This window comes from Cuculus canorus, chromosome 1 (assembly GCF_017976375.1).
Source record: "Cuculus canorus isolate bCucCan1 chromosome 1, bCucCan1.pri, whole genome shotgun sequence".
NCBI lineage: Eukaryota > Metazoa > Chordata > Aves > Cuculiformes > Cuculidae > Cuculus > Cuculus canorus.
In genome coordinates this window covers 27,882,398-27,904,226 of record NC_071401.1, presented here as the reverse complement: position 1 = coordinate 27,904,226, position 21,829 = coordinate 27,882,398, and the positions used below count along the sequence as shown (strand labels likewise).

General features: G+C 43.2%; 1 protein-coding gene across 1 annotated transcript; it reads right to left on the bottom strand.

Moving 5' to 3' along the window:
• Positions 1 to 1,174: 1,174 nt before the first annotated feature.
• SLC25A15 (solute carrier family 25 member 15) lies at positions 1,175 to 15,360 on the bottom strand. Its single transcript, XM_054049623.1, has 6 exons — positions 14,871 to 15,360; positions 10,853 to 11,111; positions 6,096 to 6,233; positions 5,606 to 5,775; positions 4,341 to 4,499; positions 1,175 to 3,444 (listed from the first exon to the last, which is right to left on the bottom strand). Exons 1-6 carry the CDS (start codon positions 14,923 to 14,925, stop codon positions 3,320 to 3,322), a joined length of 906 nt encoding a protein of 301 aa, XP_053905598.1. The 5' UTR covers positions 14,926 to 15,360; the 3' UTR covers positions 1,175 to 3,319.
• Between the last annotated feature and the right edge of the window lie 6,469 nt (positions 15,361 to 21,829).

The window sequence follows — 21,829 nt, the reverse complement described above, 5'->3', positions numbered from 1 at the left end:
CTGGTATCTCACTGCCTTGCTTGTAATGGGGAACATGAAATTGGATGTGGTATTCCAGATCCCTGGCAGGTGTGAGGAGTAGGAGTGGGAGGGCCAGGGCTGTCTGATTTGTGGGCTCCGGAACCTGCTCTTGCAGCCTAGCTTTTGCTGCCAGCTCACGTTCAGCTTCTGCAATGGTGTTCCCTAAGCTGTAGCGTTGCTTCAGAGGCTGCACGTGTTATCGCACATAAACTGAGTAAACTGCTCGTCAGGGTTAAGGGGTGGAAGGGAAGTTATTGCAACCCCTGAATCTCTGGCTTAAAAAAAGGAACAGGTACCCGTTTACACAGAAGTGACAGCGCAGTTCTCTCACTAGAGGGCGCTGGAGCAAGCAGGCACTGAATGTACTGGGAGCTGGAGTGGGATGCAGCGTAGCTAGAAGTGGCTGATGACCAAGTTCCTTTTGGCTCAGCTCTGGCAATTGGATATCACTGTCCTAGGATGCCCTTTCTAATCACTTGCAGGGCGAAGAAGGTGAACCTTCTTTCTGCTTATGAAGTAAGCTTATCTCCTCATGGAGCAGCAGCAATGAAGGCTGTAACTGCAAGAGTCAGATTTTTCTAGCTGAAGCATTCAGTTAAGTTAAAACTATTGTATAAGCAGAGATGAGTAACAAAATAGCTGTATGAGGGAGATACTGCATCTGTCTTCAGAGATCCAAGCACCACTGCTGAGAAGATGGTAATGAGTTCCTAACCTCTCTGCAGCAGTGACCTTCTCTGGCTTCAGGGTAGCAGATACCCGTCTGTTACACAGATGGAAGTCAGGTGACTGTGCTGGACTCCTGGTATTCTTCTGGCAGGAAACTTACCCTTAGTGCATGTATTATAGTAATCAACAATCTAGAAATTTGGAATTTGAGCTGAGTCCTAATATTAGAACTGACTTTGGTACTAAGAAAGTACCAAGCCAAGGACTAAACGATGGGCTTTATTTTCAGTGGTAAAATGTGTAAAATCTACCATTGTTTCACAGCACTTTCTTATAGGTAGCACCTTCCCTTTGGTTTTGAGAGCTTCATATATCTACTGATTATGAAAAGTCACCTTTATTTCTGGATGGGTGGTGACTTCAACCTCTTTGTTCCTCAGTTAGAGAAGCTGGGTAAGTGTTGTTGCATAAACAACAGCCAGGAACTCAATTAATCAAATCGGACTTTATTCCCATGAATTCTCATACCAACATATAATGTCCTGAGCTGAACAACTGGTACATGTACAGCTTAAGCAGTTGTGAATGGAAAAATTACTGCTTACATCAACTTCAGAAGGTAAACTCAAAGTGCACGTCTGTTTCAGCCACCAGCTCCTTGCTGTAGGTTCAGTTCTAAATATCCTGCTTCTCTTGAAGCTTCAACTTTTGTATTAAAAACAGCAACAATCAGCTTTAAAAAATGAAAGCAAAGACAAATCTAAGAAATAGATTGAATTACTCCACTGATGTGAAGTCAGTCTTTACCTTTTCATAACTATTACAAACAAATACAAATATACTGTTTTTCTTGGGTAGACAATTCTCAAAAGAAGGGGAAGTCTAATAACTCTAAAGCCTCACCCTTGTACCTGAATTAAACATTTGGCATAAATTCCTTTCAAAGTACTGACTAGGCATGGTATTACTGCCCCTAGCGTACTGCTCAGTGAAGGTAAAATGGTGCACCAGATGCTGAAGGCTCTTCAGCCACACCCTGCTTTAACTGCTTTTTCTCATGGTGTATGAAAGGGAGATGAACATTTCCTGTACGTGAAGAGTTTGTGGAACTGCAGCAACCACCTTTCATCAAATAGTACAGTGGAATAGGCAGTATAAGTGTACTGCAAGAGGCTGCAGGTACCGAGATGCTTTCACGTATGCCTAAAGCATTTTCCTGTGTCTGGGGTCTGAAATGGAAGCTGCAACAGGCAAAACTGAGCTGTTCCAGCTCTGACTGTTGTTAAGTCACTCACAAGATGTAGTTGCTGTGACAAGTTGCTAATTGCTATGTATCTCTGATGATTGTGGTGGGTAAAAGACCTCCGCTAACCCCAGAGGACATCCTGTCTGTGCCCCTGAGAAGGGTGGGTGGTTGTCACTTACAGCATGTAGACAACATTCCTCTGTACGGATCCGGGCCTGAGTCATGAGTTGTTCTGTACTGAGACCTGCTTTGCCTTCTCCCAGGACAGGCAGTAGCTGCTTCTTACAAGGCAGTGTATGCTTCTATAAAGAACATCCTACTTTAAAAGTACAAGGGGCATCTAGAAATAGGTGTTATTGAGTCATTTTGGATAATACTGACTAACTGCATGTTTAATCAAGTAACATGACGAAGCAGGCATGCCCTCCAGGCCTGAAGGTGCTATGAACTATCCAGTCACATGAGCTTTTTCCACTCAGCTGAACAGACACAGCAAGTGGCAGTACTCCAGCCCGAGTAAGTGCATGCTACGCTCCATGGACCATGGTGTCAGTTGTCTTTAAGAACTCTGTTCTGGCTTTCTACTCCTCTTCAGCTTCCTGTCCTTCAAGCACTTGGACTCACTCCTGCCAAGGTGACCCAAACAAGAGGCTGTGCAAAGCTGCAGCCAGCAGCTATTTCCAGCACCCTCCTTTACATTAAGTGTTTAGTGCACTCTAGCACTTGTCAGATGGTTTAGAGAATAATAAAATACTGCATGGACTCTTTAAACCCAGTAACCATATGTTTTAGTCTCAAATGCAGGCATATCTCAGCTCTAAGTCATATAAGGTAGTGGGTGAGCACTTCCTACACACGTCAGACACCCATTGCCATGACCTTGGAAAGTCACAAAGCAGAAGGGAGCTGGAGGACAGGGGTCTAGCTGAGGGATATGTATAAGTCAGATTAGACAAACTGATTATTTTGAGTCAGACACTTGCCAGCAACAACAGGGAAAGTTCATCACCACAGCATGGGTTTTAAAATAGTGCTTTGTCTCAAACAAATCAGTCTACTGCTGCATGTTACATTAAACCCTAACCAGTCAACATAACTCTTTTTAGCACCATTACAGATCAGGAAAATACATTTGACATGCAGTGTGGCTAGTGCAGAATCTGGAAGATGGAGATAGTTCTGATGGTCCAATTCAAGCATCATGTACACATCTCTATAAAATCATGTGAATTAAAAAAGTTACAAATCCTAAAGAGGAGTTGAGTTCCTAAAATTAGGGTCACTGATTTGGCCCTGCTCAGACCATGATATGATCTAAATGGTTTTGATCATTTATTTGAGTCATCCTTAAATGACCTTTTGTTCTCCACCTGCTAGTGGGCATCAGTAAGAATCTATTTGTTTCATCATAAGTTTCCGGCTGTACTCATAGGCAAGGAACAGTGCCCCATTGGCCAGGAATGCTCGGATCATAGTTGGCTTTAGTCCAGAATACAAGGCAAGTACACCTGGAAATGAAATTGGATCCAGTTAGCAATTTATTAAAATGCCCACCTGTATCTGTATCAATAACCGTGCTTTTGCCTTCAAAGGATACTGAAGCTTCTGCTTAGGGGGGCACGCACACACAGAGCTGAACTCACTGGTGTACAAGCTCACTGCAGTGTTACTGGACATTGCCAGATACTGATATAGAGGGAGTATATGAAGTTGTAACACAAGTTTAACCATTTAAGTGCTTATTTCAGATATGACAGTATTCAGAAGGCTTCCTTTGTCACCTGAGGATGTTAACAGCTGCAGCATCACAGCTGGCAAGGGGGCAGAAAGAACAGCAGGACTATGTTGGAGCTGTGCCCTAAGACAGACTACTGCTCTGAGGGGTATCTTCCCTGGTAAGAGGGCCAGAATTCACATCTGCTGCCATGTACTGCCATTATTCTATCTTCTGAATTGCCCAGTGCAGGCCTTTTCCAGATAAGAGACACTGAAGTAGATGGGCCCCAAGCTGGCTGGGTAGATAAGACCAATTTAACAAACTGCCCTCAGTCAGACGTATATTAACTTCTAGAGGTGAAGAAAATTTCCATACTGATCTTAAACAGTTCCTTCAGTTTTCATGTATAGGTTTGGTCATGGTAGTGGAGTTCATTCCTTTATCTGCTTTTAATGCACACTGAGCTTTTATTAGTTTTAAGTGAGTTGTCTCCTGAACAAAGAGGCATGGCAGATGCACTAGATTCTAAGCTTTCCAGACTACACAAAGCAGCCATATTTGTTAGAAACTCTTATTGTCTCTCTAACACGTTAGCAGTGCACTAGATTTCTTAAGCAATTTTTGGTACTGGATGGTATAGATTTCAAACTATATCCTAAAGATTCAGCTGATCTGCTGCATACTCACCTTCAGTTCTCACAACAGTTACAAATGTTCCCATAAAGCCTGCCTGTTTTCCAGCCATTGAAAGAACCTGAATTCTAGATTTAACACAGTCCACAGGATACACAGCAATCCACAGACAGCTGCCTCCAAAACCTCCACTTAGTAGCAAAGGAATGGGACCTGAAGTTAAGAAATAAGCTTTTATACACATCACAAAATATTCACCAATGTAAGTGTCACATTATTTCATCTACAGAAGTCAGAAAGAAAACAGAGGAACCTGCTTATGACAAATGAGCAGTTTTTGCTCCGCAACAAACCTTTGAGTTAATTTTAAGCTACTGGTTAAGTTGCAAGTCTAACCAGAAGCTCAAAGGTTATAAGGAGTGCCTTGCAGATTATTGGCCATGCTGAAAAAGAATAACTCAAAATTCTGTTTTGACTGTTTTAACTAAATTAACTCCACTCCTTTCACACTTGTAATCACTTTCCAATGCTAATTGTGAAATGGTTTAGCATAACATTGCATCTTGTCACTAATCACCTCCAGAGATTTATTTGGTACAGGAACCTGATCTCATTGAAGCTTTTCCTGTTCACTGCAGGGGGAGTGGACTAGATGACCTTTAAAGGTCCCTTCCAATCCAAACCATTCTATGATAAGTTACTTTGTGATCAGTCATTTTTCATTATGCAACCCCACTGTGTTTCAGATCAGATGTTCACAAACATGTGGCAGCAACAAAGACCAGAATGCATGCTGCTGAAATCCTGGCTCCCAGCAAGACAATGTATGATTGTGCAGTCTTTCAACAGACGACAAGCAATCTTTATTCTAGGATGTCCTCATTTTTTCATGTCTAGTTTTCAATCTCAATGTTGTCTTACTATCATTGCAATGACAACTTGCAGCATACAGCATGCACTTGAACAGACTGTTCAAGAGAATACAGCTAAAGACGTCAAAATCACTCTGAACAGCCACTGAAATGAAACAGTTCAGAGTTGTGTTATGCTGTGGAGTCAGGTATTTAAGTAGTTTTGTAATATTACTGTTAGCTCCCTGCTAATTCTCCATCTACAGTACATCCTGCTTCACTGGGAAGTGGTCACTTCAGTAATTCATTACTATGTATGTACAAAATGCAGACCTCCATATTCTGTATTTCCAGCTTCCTTCATTGTAGATGTATTTTACAACTGCTGTACATCATTAGTGTATCTCCCTCCCCTGTGTCCCCCACAACAGCATGCTAGAATCCACCTGGAAGAAAAGGGGCACGTACCTAATTCATCTTTTGATCTCCCAGAGGCGAAGAAGGTCCGGCTCAGTTCATATCCTCCAAAAAAGAAGAAATAGCCTGGGACTTCCCGCAGCAAAGTGCTTGACAGACCACGGTAAAATCCAAGGGGACCATCCTTTTGAATAACACCCTTCACTACTGACCAAACTGTACTGATAGAGAGGTTGATCCAGTTAGTGCTACTTCATAGGCAGGTAAGAAGGTTACAGAACATTAAGCAACTGCAGCTACAGTTAAGGGCTAGATCCACTGCGTAGACAACAGGACTCAAGTAAGACTTAGAACAAGATCCTGCCAAGAGCCTTTCAAAGGAAGGGCTTCATTTCAAGTACCTGAAAAATCTCCAGGCTGCGACCCTCCCAGCCACAACTGGTTAAGAGTGCAATACAAATGTGACACTGAGCCAGTACAGAATTAAAAAGAATAAATACACATAACGGGGTTTGGGACAGTGGGCAGGGTGTATACTTACTTGTGTCCCTGGATTATCTTTCCTGATAACTGCATTTCATGCATGGCCTGCAGCCGGCACTTCACCAGCTCTGTTGGGCAGAGGACAAGGGTGGCAAAGGCAGAGGCAAAGGAGCCCGCAGCGGCGTTCTGCAGATCACTGCAAGAGAGAAACTGCAGAAGGTATTTGGGCACTGACCTTTAGTGCAGTGGAGCCACTGCACCAGCAATCAGCTTCCTGAGCCTGTACTCTAAATATCATCAAGAAAAACTGACAGATAAGTCTTCGAGGAAAGAGTCTCAAAGGAAACGGGCAGTTACTTGAACTAGGGAGATGAAAGACCTTGCTCATCCCATCTTCATATACAACTCAAATACATCCTTTTGACACCCGAGAAGATAAACTGTAGCCTTTACCCTTCTTGCTATAATTTAGTGATTGCTGCAGAATAAACACTGCAAAGTCTTCCTTTTCTTGGCTTCTAAAAAAAAAAATTCCATAGGCTTGTTTTACTGGGCAACTTTTGCATACTAATTACTTCCTCAAAGAGAACAGGAAAATAATCACCTCCTGTAGATGTCAAAATCATAGACTGGTTCGGGTTGGAAGGGACCTTAAAGTGTCCACAAATTTACCTTACCGGTATTAATATAGGTTTTCATCAGAATATGCTAGAAATCTGAAACCAAGGCGCAACAGAGCGCTATAATCTTTCTACAGATGTGCTGCCATAAACACAACCGTGTGAATCTAAGAGAGCACAAACAAACCACACCACTGAACAGGGCAGCACTGTTACCTGCATTGACTCAATGGTATTCCAGAACTGTGATTTACTTTTCTGTGATACCACACATATTGCAAAGTTTGGGCTGCTGAACTGCCACAACTCAAAAGGCTAGTACTCCAGGATTGTACTGTTTTATGACACACTTTAACCAGGCTCCTACAGACACTGGTGTGTTGGACAGGAGCCGCACAACAGCACAAACTGGACCTTCTATCTTATTTCAGAGCCTGGGGAGTCAGCACAGCAGAGACTGACTTCACTGATGCACAGAAATTCTTTCCATACAAGGGAGATGTTTGCCCTCCGACCAGCAATTTTATCCACCTGTAGTGTAAGAGACTAAAGCTACAACTTTTCACCCTGCACAAGTATTACGGAACTAAAAGTTGTGACATGAAGCAAAGCTTGTCACTGTCATATCTGAGTATGTAACAAGAACTGTCAATGTGGAAGAAATTACTAACTGGCTGCGCAGCAGCAACTGAATAAGATGCACAAATGAATAAATGGCAACATTGACTGCACAAGCCTCTTGCAGCATACAAAGCTTGGCTTAACAGAGATCTGAGGTGCAACCCAATAAAGCTCAAGACAGCGTAAGGCCAAGTTAAAAATACAGAATGTGGCTAAGTCCTGCAGTCATTAAGCGATGAGCTTGAAAGAGCAAGGCAGTAGGGTTACACATAAGGATAAGAAAACATGGAAGTGGGGCCCTAAAAATATGCACTGAAGGTGTACAGGATCCCTTTGCCTTCAGATGCTATCAGACTCGAAAAGAATTCCAACAGATGTATATAAAGGACTAGATTTAGCCATAATTCAGATCTTTCCTACTTTTGCCTATTGATGTTAAATTCTACATACAAAAATCAACCACAGCCACTCTTTAGGCTTTGGCCTTTAATAGAGCAAACCTCACTGTAGAAGTGATAAGCCTTGAATCCTGTTCAAGTTCCCTCTCAACTAAAAATGCCCAATTCAGCATTTTTTCTGGGTGGAAGAGTTTGATCAAGAATCCTCTACTCTTACACTACTGCTTCTTCTATAAAAGGCATTTATCTTGTTTTTCAAAGAAAGTAACCTGCTGAAGATGACTAGTCACGTACTGAGAAAGTCAAACTGAGGTGAACCAGGACAATAGTTCTCTCAGTTTAGACTTTGGCATAGAATGAAATCACTTTGATTGGACTAAATGGGCCTTTAAAGAAATGGAATTTAGCACTTCTCTTTCCATTTGGTTGTCTCAGTTTAGACTTTAGCATGGAATTAAGTCAGTTTGTTTGGACTAATGGATGTTAAAAGCTAAACAGATGTTAGCATTTCCCTCTCCATTTGTTTTCTTTATGACTTACGCATCACCGGCATTTATTCCTTTAACTGGAAAAGGTGTGTGTTTGTAACTGTCCTTGTAACTATTTTGCAATGCGTCACACACTGACCACAGTATCCCCTAAACACAGGCAGAGTAGGCAATTTTAGTTCCAAGCTGTTTAAAGGCATTACTGAAAAGGTAACTTAAGGCAAACCCAAAAGCTGGCTCTGAGAAATCTTAAACACCAGACAATAATGAAAAAGTGACAAGCAATTGCTTAGGGACAGGTAAGAAAAACTGTCACTTCAGTTTGCCACTTCACAGGTTTTCTTCTTTAGGCTAAGACAGTATGACAGTTTTTAAACAGCAGAGGCAATAAGGGCTATTATAGTTCATTTGTCATGTCTGATGGACAACCGCACCATCAGGGTTTCTTCCCTCACCTACAGCACACTACAAAGGCTTCTTGACTCTTCCACAAGGAGAATGGGTAGATACATCCTGGACAGACCACTCAGGGCACCACTGCAGACTGTGTCAGTACAATTCTCTCATAGGTACACCTCATAAGATGCCCTCAGCATGATCCAAATGAGGAGAACAAGGGAGTAGCACTAGAGGAGAAATCTTTTAAGTGAACTTAAATCCTTTAGTATTTTGTCCTAGTACAGCCATGCAGTCACACTATTTGCTCTTCAATCAACAATGAAATACACAGCCATCCTGGATCTGAAAAGCATCAGTAACTGACCAAGGGAAGAAGGGTCAGATGCTAGAGGCATTTGTTATTGCTATATATATTCATATAACATTGCCATTCTGTATCCTACTCCAAAGATGCGGAGTAGTACACCTGCATATACTGTTTGAAAGTTTCTTGTACTACTCACCCTACACACACCCTAAACATGCTGTGTCAGTCACCAAAGAGATGATGCTAGGACCTCTACAGGTCTTCGGCTTTTCTTCCAGGAGGATGACAAAAGGTGGTTAAGAAGTGAAGCATGCTGTTGCTAGGTCTACATTTTAGCAGATAGAAAAAGATAAGGGGTTTGTAAGCTGAGCAAGCAGAAAAATCCCTCATCTAAGAAAGAATTCAAAATGGTGGTAACAATTCTGTCTCAGCTGAGAGGTCCCACCTACCAGAAAACAGTGAAATACAATGCTAGTAGAGAGGAAATAATATGTTTCTTTGTCACTTCATATTCCTCATAGCAGGCCTCAGTCTTAAGATCAGCTCATCTTGACATGTGACAACGGAACATCTCCCATAATGCAACTTTTAGATACTTGTCTTGCAATTAGGTGGCTACCCACATCATGTCAGAGATCTCAAATGCAGAATCATGGTCTCTCCAGCGACTTCCACTTGGAAACAGACATGACAGAGGCAAACCAAAGTTATTAATAAAAGCTGGATGAGGTTAACCTTGTGTTACTCTTTGAATGAATGAAGTTAGGACAGTAGGAGGTCTTTTGCACACTGTGGGGCAGCATAATGGGAGGAGAAGGTGCAGCTACTCTCAACACTGCACAGAAGCCATACCTTGAGAAACACATAACACTGTGACTGCTGGACCACTGACAGCTCTCAAGTGATGTACCTGGAGAAAAGCCATCCTAGCTAGAAAGAGATTAGGATCATTATGCCAGTGCATAAATCCACAACTTGCTCACACCCTGAGTACTCTGCACCACTCTGGTCTCATGAGCTAAAACCCAGATGCATTAGAACTAAAAGAGTCTCAGAGAAAGACCAAAAGGACAGTTAAAAGGAACAGCTCCTGAGCGCTTGCTGAGTAGCAGGGCTGGGATCCCTCCACCTATAAAAGGACTCAGGTGGGGAAAAGGGGTGTGGAAAAATGGATAGAAGTCCACAAGTCTGGATAAATGGATAAAAATGGATAAAAAGTCCACAAAAAGTGGCATAGAGACAGTGGCTAAGGACCAACTGCCTCTTCCAGTTATAGAATTAATCATTACCACCTGCAGAACTCCCTGCTAAAGTGTACTGCAGATGCAAGGAACTTACAAGAATTTGAGGGGAGGCTGGAAAAGTGCTTCAAAAGAGATCTGAAATCACTGACTGATCATACTAGGCTCAAGAAATTCTCTGAACTAAGAACACAGTCTGGCAGAGGACTAAGAGTAAACATTAAACACTTTCTCTTCTTTCTCATTCCTTGGGCACACTTATTGCTAACAGACAATACATGGCACAAAATTAGACCCTTGGTCTAACCACTGTTACCTTCAAGCTTTTGAAACTTAAATAAATTTAAAAAACAAAGCAGTATTAGAAAAGTGTCCCTTCCCCTTAGGATGCCTTCCTGTAAGGGGAACCATTACCTCTGCTGCAAATTCAGACCAATGTAGAGATCAAGGCAATTCCAACTGTCAGGTGTTGCAGTGCTCAGTCCCTTTTGTTCCAGGTCTTGAATATTCCATTTAAGTTGTGATTATCTAAACCAGCCAGCTCCGAGACAAGGAGATGGCTCTGTTGTAGTTAGACGCCTTATCCTAGCACAAAGGTCTGTATTCCAAAACTTACTACAATTCATATTGGCAGAGGGGGGCCTGGGACATTGGTTGCACCCTCACAGTACAGTCTTTTCAAGTAGCAGTTGCATGAATTTTTATTTGTTTTAAAATATGAAACAGAATTCTATTACTAACCTGAGCTTTGTTTTTCTGTCTACTCCAACAATTTTCCTCACAATTTGTTGGCAAAATCCATAGCACATGAACAGGACGGAGTTCTCTGCGATGTTAGCTACGAGTGCTGGTGTGGTTCCCTTGTAGAAGCCTCGCAACCCCACTTGCTTATAGGTTTTCACAAAACAGTCAACAATTCCTTTGTACATGTCGGGGAACGTCTGCATCTTCACCTTTGCAGTGTCAAAGGGCTGGCCAGTCACCACGCATGCTGTCCCACCTAAGCAAGCAGGGGAATGTGAGAGGACAGCTTAAGGTCATCACAACTGAAATGCCTATACATGAACAGCACTATTAAGAAAATCACGCAGAAAGCAAAGATTAAAGAATTCTCCACAGGAAAGGACAACCGCACTGATTTTATTAAAATGGCACCAATTATCAGTGGTGATTTTAGTTGCCTGAAGAAAAAAACCCAAACACGCATAACAGCAGTAACAGCTTGATTCTCATCAAACATTTCTTTACCTTACTAAAAGCAAGCGCCTAAATAATCAGTTCACTTACATAAACAGGTACCAAATTAAAGGTATTGTTCTGCAGTCAAGTCCCTTGTGTTATAAGTTAAGCAACAATTTCCCTTGTTTATTAATCAGAAGCCATCTGATTTTACATTGAAATAATAACAAAAACCCAAAGACTTGTAATCAAGCGAGATAAAGATTCCCCCAGGACAAGAGGAATACTGTTGAGAGTGCTAAAACTGATGATGCATTATAAATTGGTAACTAAAGACTCAAGCTCTCTACTTTGAAAATCCAGATGATTCTTATTTACATTTATTCCAACAAACTGGAAGAAAGTGTCCAGGATAAGCTGAAAAAGGGCAAAAGGGCAAAGTTTCTCAATGTGTTATCTTTTCCCAGCTGAACTGCAAGGTCAGTACCCTGAAAACTTGTGAGATATTTCCATCACTGTCCTCAATAAACCACTTTGCCCACACTGCAGTGTTCTTTGACCAGATTTAACTCAATTCAGCTCTTGCAGAAAGAGCTAACATCACTTTTTCAGCAAGAAATACCAGCATACGCTGACAGCAATCTATTAGAAGCCAATACCTAACAGGAAGCATATGATAGGTGTACCTTATATAAACTTTATGGTTTTGGTTTTGCAGCAAGAAAGAACCACCATCCTAAAACAGAAGCTGTTCTTTAACCAAAGCAAAACTGACATATATACACCTTAAAGAGGGCAAGTTAACAAGATGTGTTTTCAGGAATGAAACTGAAATAATTACCTGTAAATGCAGATAGTGTAGAGAAACTAAAATAGAAACAAATGTGGAATCCAATTAAGATTAGTTATTTTTCCTGTAAGTGGAGAGTAGAGAATAAAGTGTTCCTCTAACCAAGGTGATTTTCAAGTGATCTTACTCTTTGCAAACGTATTTGTTATGTGTTGTTGCTCCTCTACAAAGAAGCACTTCAGAAGAGGAACTAAAGATCCTAACTCCCATTTCTCAACCAGATGGATCATTAAAAGTTTCAGAGCAGATCATGCAAGGAAGTGTGAAGAGTTTCTTGCTCTGAGAGAAAACCAAGCTGGCTCACACCAGTAACATCCATGTAAGCCTCAGATGAAAAGCAGAGCTGAAAAGGCTCGGCCAATGCTACTTGCAGGCAAGTCAGGTAGAAATTAATCTACAGGACAAATGCTAGGTTCCTGTGTAAAGGTAGAGCTAAAACATTCAAATGTAGTAAAATAATGGTTGTTTGAAGAAGCCCAAGAAAACCAGGAACCGTCTTGGGAATGCAAAGCTGAAAAACTTGGGAGTTGACTGTGAACAGCTGTTCCGAAAAGAGAAAGGGGTCTCCTTATGCTGTCACTGGAGGTGGTGCAACAAGCTCAGTAAACTAAAGCCACGAAATCTGTAAGCCTCAAAGTAAAGACAGAGACTAGAATATTAAAGAAATAAAATAATTATTCTGGCTAGCAGTAAGGAGTCTAAAATAAAAATAACAAAACCAAACCCAGAAAAATGAAAAAGTCAACCTGCTCGAACATTTAGACAAACTCAGTCCCAATAACAACACAGCAATGGTGTGGAAGAGTCCTGATGAATCAAAGAAGTGATTAGAGGTTGCTCAGATCCTAGGCGAAGCACTACGACCCACAGGCAGCTAATTGAGTTATTCTTGTTCAGATTTTACTTGCCCCGATATGTCATTACTTATCAGCTAGTCACGACTATCTGGAGAGGAAGGTAAAGCCAGGCTACACATTTGCTGGAGGAACGAGCTGTCTGCCTAGTTAAATACCCTTACTAAAGGGTGCAGAAACATATGTAACACAGAAATGAGTACCACCAATGAACACAGGCAATACAAAGCAAGTATGAGGAAAGCGTATGGAAAATAAGTAGTAGAGGAACAGTAAAACTATCTACTACAACAGAAGTAGCAAAGAAAAAGAGCAATGATTTAGGGTTACTGAAGTCATGTTAAAGAATGTCTGAATGCCTTCATCTTATCTGAAGGAAGGAAAACTACACCAGAGAAGAAAACAGCATAAGTAGTTGTAAGATCCTCTAAGCTTTACTGCAAAAAGCAGGCAAACCTCAAGTGCAAGCCCGTTCGGCCTAAATGTGGGTATGAAACAGTATCACCAAGCAAAGGATTTCTAAGCTAACGCTAGTTTCCACCTCTTCTAGTAGGCCAAGATGAGACACACCAGGCTTCAACTCAAAAGACAACTTCCTAAGCCAGTGCTCCACTGCCCCAGATGTTAACAGTAACATTCCTGAGCTGAAGTACCAGGAAGGAAAGCAATCACACCTCTCATTTAAGCATATGAGAAGGCCCGCAAAACCCTCAAGAACTGCACAGATATTAAGTTGATACTTTGGGAAACAGATTAAATAGCTACTCTTTATAGAGGACCCAAAACCAAGGAGAATGAACAGACTAACAGAAACCTAATTTTGCTAAGGTAATTAAGGAGCAATAGAAACCTTCGCTTGCAGGGAAAGAGGATGTTGTCTAGTCAACAACCTATTCTGCAAAGGCTAACAAAGCAGGTATTCACTGAGCAAAATGTAGTGGCAGATGAAATACTTAAAGATGCCACTTTAGTCTCATAATATCTGTTACCCTTGCTTTCTCACTGCACTAAGGTTAACTCCACTCTGATAAATGAGCTCAAATAACTACCCTTGAACGCACTTAACATCATTTATACTGTCACATCCACAGCACTAGCACCATCACAAAGGGATGGATTGTAATAGCTACTGTATAGGGGAAAAAAAAGCATGAAATGGTTTAAACCGGTTTCAACACTATATTAGACAAATCTTTCTCCCCACCTTTTCTATATAAAGATTGCCAGCTTATAAATGTCAGAAGGACTCCTTTTCCTCCTTTTCCCTGGTAGAACTAAAAACTGATTAATCCTTCAGCCACAGACATTACCAAAACGGTAATGTAGGTGAGACAATGGAACTGTTTCAACATTTGTGACTGCCACAACTAGTCCATCAAACCTTCACAGCACTGACTACATCGAAGTGGAGGTTAGTTAACCAAATTCATCATCATCAGTCCTACTACTGAGCTTCTCAGCTTTAAAAGATTCACACTGGGATGTTTTCTGAGCAAATAACCCTTCAGACAGCCTCTGGCCCTTTTCAATTAGAGAGGGATCCTGTGACAAAAGCAGCAGTTCAGTCTCTCACACACTGTTCAAGTTCATTCCAAAACTCTACTTGTGACTGATTCTTAAACTCACCTAAGCATGAGAACTAGTACTGAAACGTAAACCTTCGTTTGGAAAAAGTCTGAAACAAGGGGTACATGTTCACTGTTTGGCAAAGGTTTCACTAAGGAAGAGCAACAGTGAGGCAGTTGCAACGCTGGCTGCAGTCAGCTGCTTCACCTCCATATCCTTGAAATACAGAAGGCAAGGCTTTTTATAGGGAAACTGCTTTTGCATTTGTTAAAGCTTGAAATCTTCCCTCAGAAATTCTCTCCAGCATTACCTGCAGCTCCCGCTGTGAGGTCAATAGCAGCCTGAATTGCAGAGTTGATCCTCATGCTTCACACTTGTTTACCAGTTACTTCAGAGTAAAGTATCCTGTCTCCTGGCAGATGTTGAGATACTTGCCTCCTGAGGGAAGAGAAAGATGAAGCACACAGGATTTACAATAGTAATTCTTGACGGTCAAAAGCATCATATAAATGCTTTCACTTCCACTCTCCCATTTAGCTTGCTTTAAATATTTGAGAGGGAATGCTTGTCCCCAGGACTGAGACATAGCACATTTATATTTTTACTGACTTGTTTTGCGGCATTAGGTAAGTCCTCTGGAGTATCACTGCCTAGCTTCAGATTACTTGGGTTTTCCAGCTACTAAGTCTCCCTGGATCTCTCAAATGAAGACAAAGGGTATCTCCAGGGAACGGTGTTGAGCAGTACTTTTCTACTGATAATAGAAGCACAGTCTCCATCAGGTTCCTACGGCTAGATGGCAGGAATACTCTCCCACCACCACTCCTCTCCCTGCCCCCATCCCAGCTCCTCAGCTACAAAGCAAACCAGAGAACTGTGCTCCTCATGGTGAACAGCAGCTAAGGAAATAGTGTTCATGATGACAGAGGCACATTAGGTATTTCTACATGGCTATCTCAAGATAAGAGCAGAAAAGGAATGACTGTGAATATGAACATCTAGAACTGTGTTTGGCTGTCATGTTCCCAGTGCAAGTCCCCAACACATACCAGCATATTATAAATAAAAATTACACCTCATCTCTCAGGAAGGCAGCAGGAAAGCAGAAAATATAAAGGTGACATTTTCAAATAAAACATTCAAATGAATTCAGTTCTCAAGTTTGCAGCAAGGTACATTCACAGGGCAAGCAATTAAAACAAGCTTGCTTATTTGGAGTAAAATCACTGAGCCAAAGAGCTCACACAGTTTCAGAACTGTGTCGCTGATCTAGGCATTTGGCTGGCAGTGCTGTCAAAAAAACTTCCATTAGTCTTAAAAAACACACAAACGCACACATGAATCAGCCCTTCATTGATTTTTAAGCCTGAATTCAAACACAGCACATCAGTAAACAGATTTTTTTTCACTCTTCTACCTACTGTAATACTTATTTTGAGGCCTGTTGTCTTCCAGAACACATTTTGGAGCAATATGAATGGGAAACTATTTGCAGTAGGCTACATTGAAAGAATAATTTAAAAACTGCACACTGTATGAACCACACCCTTTTTACAACTTTTATATTATAAGCACAGACACTTGCATATAAGAAAGGCCTTGAGAAAGCCTGTCTCAACAGATTCATCATTCCTGAAGCCTAAAGAAAACCCAGTAGGCCAAATAGTGTCACTCAGTAAGTTCACGTCCTGTCTCTTCAAGATGTGTCGCAGGAATCTTATGTAATCGGTTTTAAAAAAATGGTCACTACTCTCATAATAAATTACACAAATACATCGCTATTTCTAAATTGCTGTTACACATTTGAACCATTTCACTACTGACAGCACAGTATACTAAGTAACATTTCAAAACAGAGGCTCCAAGACCAAGTTACACTTCATTATCCTCTAGACCTCATTAGTGTTCACATAGCACTCTGCAGTTTTCTTTCTCATTTAGGGGAAGGAAAGAACAACAGGTCATGGAGACAGCCTCCGAAGGAAGGGAATTACTAGAGAGTGACAATTGTCCACATTCAGTAAAACATACACTGCTTACGTCACGCTCAGTGCTTAATCTCTTGTGCCAGTCCCCAAAGGCAGCTCACACCAAATCACCCACAGATACCCACCAAGAGCTGGGCCACAGAATAAAAATATACAGATATCTATACAAATATGGAAGTTTTAAGAGCCAAGGAAGTTTAGTTTCCTGATCCGTTGAAGCACACTGCCACTTTCAGAAGATTAAAGACTTAGTAAAAACTATGGTGGTATTATACATACACATACCTTCCCTCCAATTATTTTCCTCTTTGTAACACCAGCAGTTTAAAAGCCGCTTGCAGATACAGCAATGCAACAACTCTGTTACTTCCAAAGTGAATCCAAGTCCCAAACCTGGGAACACAGAAGTGTGGGTTAGTGGAACAAGTCCCACACGGCCCCAGACGTTACTCCCTGCCAATACAGGGAACAAAGAACAAACACCGAGTAAATATTTAGCACCCAAAGGCAGCCCTGCTCCTCACAGGAGCTTGCCAGGAGCAGCCCTCATCTGGCTCCCCCAGGCGAGCTGCACTCGTGCTCAGGGACTGGTGTGTCATGCCCAGGTGGTATTTGGCACATTTTTTTCAATGTCATTCAAACAATGCAGAAGAAGGAAAATTAACCTATGATCATCTTTTTGTACTGTACAGCTGAATTGATAGTTACTGTCAAACAAAAATGATTATACCCCCTTCCTTAAAATACAAAATTCCCCATTGAGTTTCACATATGTGACTGTCACGTATGTGACTGAGCTGTACAGGTTTGAGGCAGTTTTATATTGCAAAAAGAAAGATCATAGAATCACCAAGTTGGAAAAGACCTCTTGGATCATGAAGTCCAACCATTCCTATCTGCCACTAAACCATGTCCCTGAGCAACTCGTCTACCCATCTTTTAAATACCTCCATGGATGGTGACTCAATCACCTCCCTGGGCAGCCTGTGCCAGTGTCCCATGACCCTTTCTGTGAAAAATTCTTTCCTGATATCCAGTCTGAACCTCTCCTGGCTCAACTTGAGGCCATTCCCCCTTGTCCTGTCCCTTGTCACCTGCGAGAAGAGGTGAGCCCTCTCCTCTCTACAACTTGCTTTCAGGCAGTTGTAGAGAGCAATAAGGTCTCCCCTCAGCCTCCTCTTCTCAAGGCTAAGCAACCCCAGTTCTCTCAGCCGCTCCTCATAAAACTTGTTCTCCAGCCCCTCACCAGCTTCGTTGCTCTTCTCTGGACACGCTCCAGAGCCTCAACATCCTCCTTGCAATGGGGGACCCAGATATAGCAGTCTTATATATACCTTACATCTAAAGGTATAAAGTTATGCTTGATATCTTGGATAGTGGCTAAAATAAAAAGGAGCATTTACTACTTTTGAATAGTCATATAATCGTGGAGATACAGCACCAGTGCCTGAGCATGAGTGGAGCCTGCGCGGTGCACTCGGCCCTGAAGGAGAACGGGCCGAGGGTGCACCCACAGCCCGCAGAGATGTCCCGCGCTGGCAGCCCGCCAGCCCTGCGTCCCGGGGCGCCGAGCATCCTCGAGCCCCGCAGAGCCCAAACTCCGCACCCTGAGCCCTTCTCGTGTCCTGGGGTGCCAATCCCCACACTCCGAGCCCCAACCCCCCTCATCCCAGAGCGCCCCCAGCCCCGCACCCTGAGCTCCAGGGCGCCGAGACCCGCACCCCCACACGCCCGAGGGCCCTGAGCCTCGAGCCCCTCTCCCCAAGCCACCTCCACGCCCCGGGGCTCCGAGCCTCGAACCCCGAACCTCCGCACATCGCTCGACACCGAGCATCCCCGAGCCCCGCACCACGCCGAGCCCCCAGCTCCGCACCCTGAGCCCCCTACCCCACGTCCAGGGGTCCCAAGCCCCGCACCCCGAGCCCCCGCACGTCCCGGGACTAAACACCCCTGATCCCCGCACCCCGCCGAGCCCCACGCCCCGCACGCTGAGCTCCGGGCGCCGAGCCCCGCAGCCCCGACATCCCGGGCCGCCCGCATCCTCGAGCCCCGCACTCCCCCGCGTCCCGCGGCGCCGAGCACCTCCGATCGCCGCACCCCCCACGTCCCGGGGCTCCAAGCCCCGAGCCCCCGCACATCCCGGGACGCCGGGCATCCCCGAGCCCCGCTTCTACCCCCGCGTCCCGATCCCCGCACCCTGAGCCCCGCACTCCGAGCCCCGACACCCCACACCCCCGATCCCGAGGCGCGGGCAGGCCCGGAGGCCGCGCTCAGCCCCGCTCCCGCCGCCGGGCCCGGTACCGCGTCCCCGGCGCCCGCCTGGGCGGCCCCGCCGCTCCGCGCTCTATAAGCGGCCAAGGGAGGCGGGGCCGGGAGACACGCGGTTTGGGTCCCCGGGAAGCGCCGGGGCGGCGGCACCGCGGCTGCTGCTGGGGCGAAAAGCGTCATCGGCGGCTTCACCCCCGCGTGCCTGGGGTTCCACTTAACTGTGCCGAGGAGGATTTAACAGACTTTTTGTCTGTAAAAGAAGGATTTTTTGTAGGAATTGAGTACCCCGAAATAACAACAGTGTGTACCTGACCACAGGAGAGTTGCCCCAACTCCTGATATAGGTATTTATCCAGGGGTTTTTTTTGTCTCCTATTAGTTTGCGGTATTTGGCATGCTTTATTTTCAATGGCACTCGAAGGAAAATAAACCTGTAGCCATCTTTTTGTACCTTACACATGAATTAAGAGTTAATGTCAAACAAAAAATGTCTATACTGCCTTCCCTAAAATAAAAAGTTCCCCACTGAGTTTCACGTATGTGTTAAGAGGACTAAGCCATACAGGTTTGAAGCTGTTTTATACTTAAAAAATAAAGATATGACAGTCTACCTTACATCTAAAGTTATACTTGTTGTCTTGGATAGCAGCTAAAATAAAAAGGATTGCCTTCTACCTTTGAATAGTCAAATAATTGTGGAGATATAGATACAAAGTAAGTGGTACTCCAGACATCTGCTAAAACCTCCAGCTTTACTTGCACATAAAAGACCTGCTGCACATGAATGTACTACAAATCGCACCTGCACAGACATTCATAATAAATTTGCTGCAGATCAACAAGTGATTTCTGTTGAGATGTCACTTTTGTGGTCCTAACTTTTCAGAATTATGAAGTGGAATACGGTGGCTTAAACCACTCTAGTAAGGGTTAATATCACTTTACCCAGCTGAAGCTATGCAATACTCCTTTCTTCTTTCTTTTTCCCATTTCTTCTTTGGATGATGAATTAACAGAAGTGCTTGCAAAGGCTTTTCAGAAGCAATTCCAGGTGAAAGCAGTAGGTCACTGTACAGCCTGTGGAAAGGTAAATGAGTATTATCTAGAATGTATATCAGTGATTAGAAATACTCGAGATATTACGCCAGACCAGGCAGTGTTTCTGGGAAGTGCTATTCACCTGCAATCCCTGCTGAGCTGCACATGTGTTTACGTGCATTGAGATATGCAGACATACATATTTGAGCTTAGATCCACAGTCTTTTCCCCAAAATAAAAAGCCTAGACCAAGGAAAATGAATTATAAATATCAGAAAGTGAAATGTACTTTTTTTTTTTCCTGTCACTTTTACTCAATTGTAGGCTTCAGATATGGCTGATATTTCTACATGTTGTTCTACATGTTGTTGAAACATTCATTTTAAATGGTTTGGGACTATTCTTCAAAATATGGCAATTATTAAGGACGAGCAGGCTAGGTTATAAGTGCTTTTAGAAACACATCAAATTGTAAATTGCTTCATTGCTTTAATGTAGAAATAATTGCTGACTCTATGGTAACCATTTGGTGATTGTGAGTTAGTTTGGCATCTCAGATAATCTGAAATACTTAAAGGTTACTGTTTAGTCCAAAGAATTTTGACCTGTGTGACTTTATTTTTTTTAGCAGGACTGCAGTGCTGTTGAAAAATCCAGTTGGTGAAATACATCCAACGGCTAATGTGATGAACCTTGCAACTATTGTGCCATTAAACCACATGCTGCCTGCCGTTGCCACTTGCTGACTGAAACCAGACCTTTCATTTTAGGATTCTTCTTCACAACCACGTTTCTCAGGCAGACTACCAGGTCTGGTCTGCTCTTGCTTGGATCCTGCAGAAAAGTTGGACATGGCAGGAGTAATTGAAATGTTTCCTGGGAGGTTTTATAGCCACAAAATGAGCATATTGCCACCACATGGCTATTTCTGCTTCCTGCACCCATGTCTGCTAAGCCAAGCTGTACTTTTTGTCCCTGCACCACGGTGGCGTGGAGGTACTAATGGACAATTTGTTTGAGGCTTAACTTCACATTTCCCCTCAACGGATTTAGGCAGGACAGAGAGGGGACACACATAGAGAACTTGGCTTGCAAGTGCCTTGCAGAAACATGGAAGTGCTTTCTGGAGCCGAAGGGTTGGGGTGATTGGCTTTGGGACATGATGGCCTTATGTGTCCTGGGAGGGGCACAACCCGTCTTTAGCAGAGTATTTTGGCACTCGTGGGATGGTTAACTTGTGCAAGCTGAAAAGCTGGAAGGGGGATGTCATGGAAACTTGTCTAAAGCAGAGGAGGAAAGGCTTTCCTTGCAGTGTGCATTCCTTTCCATTTTGCAAGATCCCAGCAGTTCAAGCCTGTGTTCTGGGCCCACCATCTCCAGCCAACCACAGACAAACCATTTGCTCCCTGAAAGCCATTTTGCCTTTTCCAATTCTTCCGATGCCATGGCACCAGAGTTCTGGATGCTGCTACCTGTTTGGTTTGTCCTCATCTTTACTGCTGACAAGTTGTAAAGAAAGAGTCTAGTTTTGGAACTTAAACCCATGGAATCTATTACATCTATTTCTCAAATATTAACAAATGTATACGTAAGGCTTAGAAGGCTGGCATGGATGACCCATTCTCCCACTGGGACAAAACTGGTGTCTCTAACACAGAGCCAATTTAGTGAGAAATAATGAAAACCATCTGAGTAGACACATAAACTCAATAAACACAGGTATTTTTGTTTCCTCCACAAAATCGTAGAATCATAGAATGGTTTGAGTTGGAAGGGACCTTAAAGATTATACAGTTCCAGAACCCCTGCCATGGGCAGGGACACCTCCCACCAGACCAGACTGCCCAAGGCCCCATCATCCATCCTGGCCCTGAACACTTCTAGAGGGAGCATCAACCACTTCCCCGGGCAACCTGGGCCAGTGCCTTACCACCTTCATTGTGAAGAAGTTCTTCCTTATGTTTAGCCTAAATCT